Source organism: Chenopodium quinoa, unplaced genomic scaffold (assembly GCF_001683475.1).
Source record: "Chenopodium quinoa cultivar QQ74 unplaced genomic scaffold, ASM168347v1, whole genome shotgun sequence".
NCBI classification, from domain to species: domain Eukaryota; kingdom Viridiplantae; phylum Streptophyta; class Magnoliopsida; order Caryophyllales; family Amaranthaceae; genus Chenopodium; species Chenopodium quinoa.
This window is the reverse complement of record NW_018744369.1, coordinates 1,006,441-1,010,286: the sequence shown is the minus strand read 5'-3', so window position 1 is coordinate 1,010,286 and position 3,846 is coordinate 1,006,441. Positions and strand designations below refer to the sequence as shown.

At 38.5% G+C, this 3,846-nt stretch overlaps 1 protein-coding gene across 1 annotated transcript; it reads right to left on the bottom strand.

Annotated features, from left to right (window-relative positions):
- Positions 1-452: 452 nt before the first annotated feature.
- On the bottom strand, positions 453-2,244 carry LOC110696814. The gene is made up of 3 exons (XM_021874148.1): positions 1,449-2,244; positions 503-1,293; positions 453-461 (listed from the first exon to the last, which is right to left on the bottom strand). Exons 1-3 carry the CDS (start codon positions 2,242-2,244, stop codon positions 453-455), a joined length of 1,596 nt encoding a protein of 531 aa, XP_021729840.1.
- Between the last annotated feature and the right edge of the window lie 1,602 nt (positions 2,245-3,846).

The window sequence follows — 3,846 nt, the reverse complement described above, 5'->3', positions numbered from 1 at the left end:
ATCAAGGGAAAAGGCGGCCTTCAGGCCCAAATCCCGAGAATGCCGCCTCACGGCGCAGCCCACCAATGATTAGGGTTCAGTAACCTAATCAGGGGCACAATTCCCAAAGACCTATCAATAGGGAGATGTCCCTCATTTTGAGGACACGTTTTACCATTTATTACACATTTTACTCTTTGATAGAGACATCCTGAGCTTGGAATCCGAGCGGATCCCTACCTAAATTTCCGCACCTTTTTCTCCCTTCAAGATTCTAACTTGTGCGTCGGAGGCGGAGCACCACCCAACTGGTGTCTCCGTTTGTTTTGCAGGTACAACTCACCCCGGATCAGTCTTCGTGTTGTAACTCTCCCGAGGGACAAAAAACACCCAAAACACCAGTTGCAACAAAATAATCTTTCAAACAATTAAACTCGGTTCCATTATCACTTTGCACAATTTTAATTGTCTGATTAAATTGTCTATCGACCATAGCAATAAATGACATAAACATCTTAAAAACCTTCGTTTTATCAATCAACAAATAAATCCAAACAGCTCGGGAATAATCATCAATAATAGTCAAGAAATAACGAGCTCCACACGACGAAAAATGTCGATATGGACCCCACAAATCGCAATGTACTTTTTCAAAAATTCTAGAAACTTTATTATCACTCAAAGGAAATTTATCTCTATGATGTTGAGCACGGAAACAAACATCACATCTTTTTGCTAAACTACTTTTATTATTGCTAATGTGAGGAAGCAACTTAACTACTCTTTCCGAAGGATGCCCCATCCGTCTATGCCAAAGATCCAAATCTGATGTAGCTTCAACCACAGACACACGTTGCACCACATCCGGTTTGCTAAGATAATAGAGCTCGTCTCGCCTAAGACCCGTTCCAATCGGCTCCTTCAGTCGGTCCTGTATAGCACACATATGTGAGTTAAATTGTACAACAACATCTAACTGATCACTTAATTGAGAGACTGAAATTAAATTGCAATTAAGATTTGGAACAAAAAGAACTCCGAAAATTGTGATTTTGTCATTCAAGCAAACAGAACCGGCTAGAGTAGCAAGAACATGGTCACCATTAGGTAACCCCATGGGATAGTGAACAGTATGAGTATCGAATAGCCATGACTTGATACCGGTGACATGGTGGGTTTCTCCGGTATCGATAATCCAACTAGTGTCATCGAACTTACCATTTAGGCGGTTGTCAGAAATTTTGGTATTACCCGAAAACCCGGAAAGAGCCTTCCATTGTTCGGTGGAAAAGGCCTGACCGAACTCTGCCGTGGCTGCATTAGTACAAGCCCCCCTTGGTTGCGGGGAGTCCATCCCTCGGGATACCCTGTGATCTCAAAACATTTACTCGGGTCATGACCCTTCCTTTGACAGTGTGGACAGGGTGACCGGAACCAACAACTAGAGAGGTCGTGGCCTTGTTTCTTACAATGTGAACAAGTTTTAATGCCTCGACCTCCAGTAGGAGCAGCACGAACAGCAAAACCAACTGCCTCGGCTGGCTGCTTCTCCTCAATTTCTTGCTTCGCTCTACGCTCCCGTTCTTCCTGTGTCACGAGTTGATATGCCCTATCAAGACTAGGCAATGGGTCTTGTGACAGAATATTAGTCCTCAAGGCAGAGTAATAGCCCGCATACAAACCCATCAAAAAATCATGAAGTTTAGATTGTTCTCGCCTAACCTCATGTATACGGCCAGCCGTGCACTTTGAACAACAATCACAAGAAATCAAGGGCTCGTGATGGTCTAATTCTTGCCAAAGGGCATGTAATTTTCCATAATAAATCGACACAGACATGGTTTTAGTTTGCTCACACTTTGCGAGAGACGAACGAAGCTGCTGTACCCGTGGACCATTGGTCTGTGCAAACCTCTGTTTGAGGTGATCCCAAAAGGGCTTTACCTCCCGAAATTTAGAAAGAGATGACTTAATCTTAGCATCAATAGTGTTCGTAATCCATGAAATTAACATGGCATTAATAGCTGTCCAGTCCGATTTTGTACATGGAGGTTGCGGCTCCATGATTGTTCCATCCAAGAATTCGGATTTACGCCGTCTTTCAAGTGCGGTTTGAATATCAGATGCCCATTCTTCATAGTTGTTGCCTTTTAGACGAGTTGGTGTGATGAAATCCCCGGGTCGGTCTTGAGGACCAAGGAAATAGGGAGAATTGGATTCAATTTTAATAGGAGGAGGAGGTGGCGGCAGATCATCGTCGGTCATGGTGGTTTAATTGAAAGAAAAAAAAATCAACCTGCTCTTGATACTATGACAAATTAGAGGAATAGAAAATAATAGAGTAGAATTGCTTGATTTCTCATTAATCAATATCTTTCGGAAACTAATTATTGGTTCGTCAATCCGTTTATTCTTCAACAATATGCATTGAAATATATACTACCTCTGATTTTTTTTTTTAAGTTACAACTTTGGGTATTATTTGTAAGATATAAAATATTTCAAAGTTGCAATTAAAAAAATCCAAGTTAGTTTTTCACCAGAATAAAAAAAAAAATCAAAATGCAAGCAAATATTCGATTCGGCCAATAGCTAGTTATTAATGAGAATATACAAACAAAAAAGTGTTTGTCTAATGACATTTTGTAATAAGTTAACAACTTTTATTAAATGTGGGTCTCATAAATGTTAATTTATTTACAAAAATACCATACTAACTGAGATATTATTTTGATTTAATTACGAAAATGTTTGTAGATAACGAAATTTGTTTATCACGAAGATAGCTTGTTTTTTATTACAAATGAAAAAAATAAGCTAGTCGTGCTTCTTTAACAAATAAAGTTGACTTTCTCACAATTGCATTACCATTTCCTACTTCCACAAACGCCAACACTACAGACAAGAAATCGACTTAAAAACATGTCAATTGTATGAAAATAAATCTCTAAAACAAAAACATAATGTCTTATAAAAAATGCATAGGTCAGACACTTTGTTGCTTGATAATCTTGTTCTTCGTATTCGGCATTCCTTCAGTCATCTATGATGTAGTGGTCAAACCCAAATACCCAACCTTCACCCTTGAGCTCGCCTCCGTCACCGGCTTCAACCTAACATCGGACGACCATCTCATTGCCTTCTTTGACGTGGTAATCAAAGCAGAGAATCCGAACCATATACTCAAGCTCAAGTACAATAGTCTTAAACTTTCGATACACAAAAGCGGGCAAAAACTCGCAATTGACGCCGTGCATAAATTTAGTCAAAGAAAAAAGAATGTAACCATGTTAAGGTCCGAGGCTGTGGCGCTTAACGTCAAACTCAAGAGCGCTCCTGCCTTTGATATCCGGTTCGAGAGCGGCCTTGGATACCTTGACCACGACATTCATATGATAGGGTTGTTATTTATGCACCTTCGACGGTACAATCTAGAGGTTTATTGTACTGCCATTGTTAATATTACTACTCCTGCTTATGTTGGTGTTTCGCCTAAAGCTAGTAATTATGATCATAATAAGGATTACAAACATCATTTCTTAAGCAAAGGATGCAGTGTTCATATCTATATCGACGATTATGAATAAACAATAACTTGTGTATTATTTATTTTGTATTTTCTTAAAACAATTTGTATGATAAATCAATAAGGTGCATTTTTTTATGCTGCTGGATTATTCGATTCCATGTCTTAATCACTACCTTCTAAAATATTTAAACAACTAATCATGTTGTCTTTTAAACCATTTGCGTTTTGTATACAACTACGTTTTTTACTAGTTGCAACAAATTAAATAATTTTTTATGTCTTATAAATAAAACCCATTTATTACAACTAATAGGAACCAAAGTAGTAATTATCTTTCA

Coding starts and splice junctions, on each gene's coding strand:
- LOC110696814 (XM_021874148.1), bottom strand. CDS start 2,244: ATGACCGACGATGATCTGCCGCCACCTCCTCCTCCTATTAAAATTGAA. Junction 1,294..1,448: donor CATTAAAACTTGTTCACATT/GTAAGAAACAAG, acceptor GTACTAATGCAG/CCACGGCAGAGTTCGGTCAG.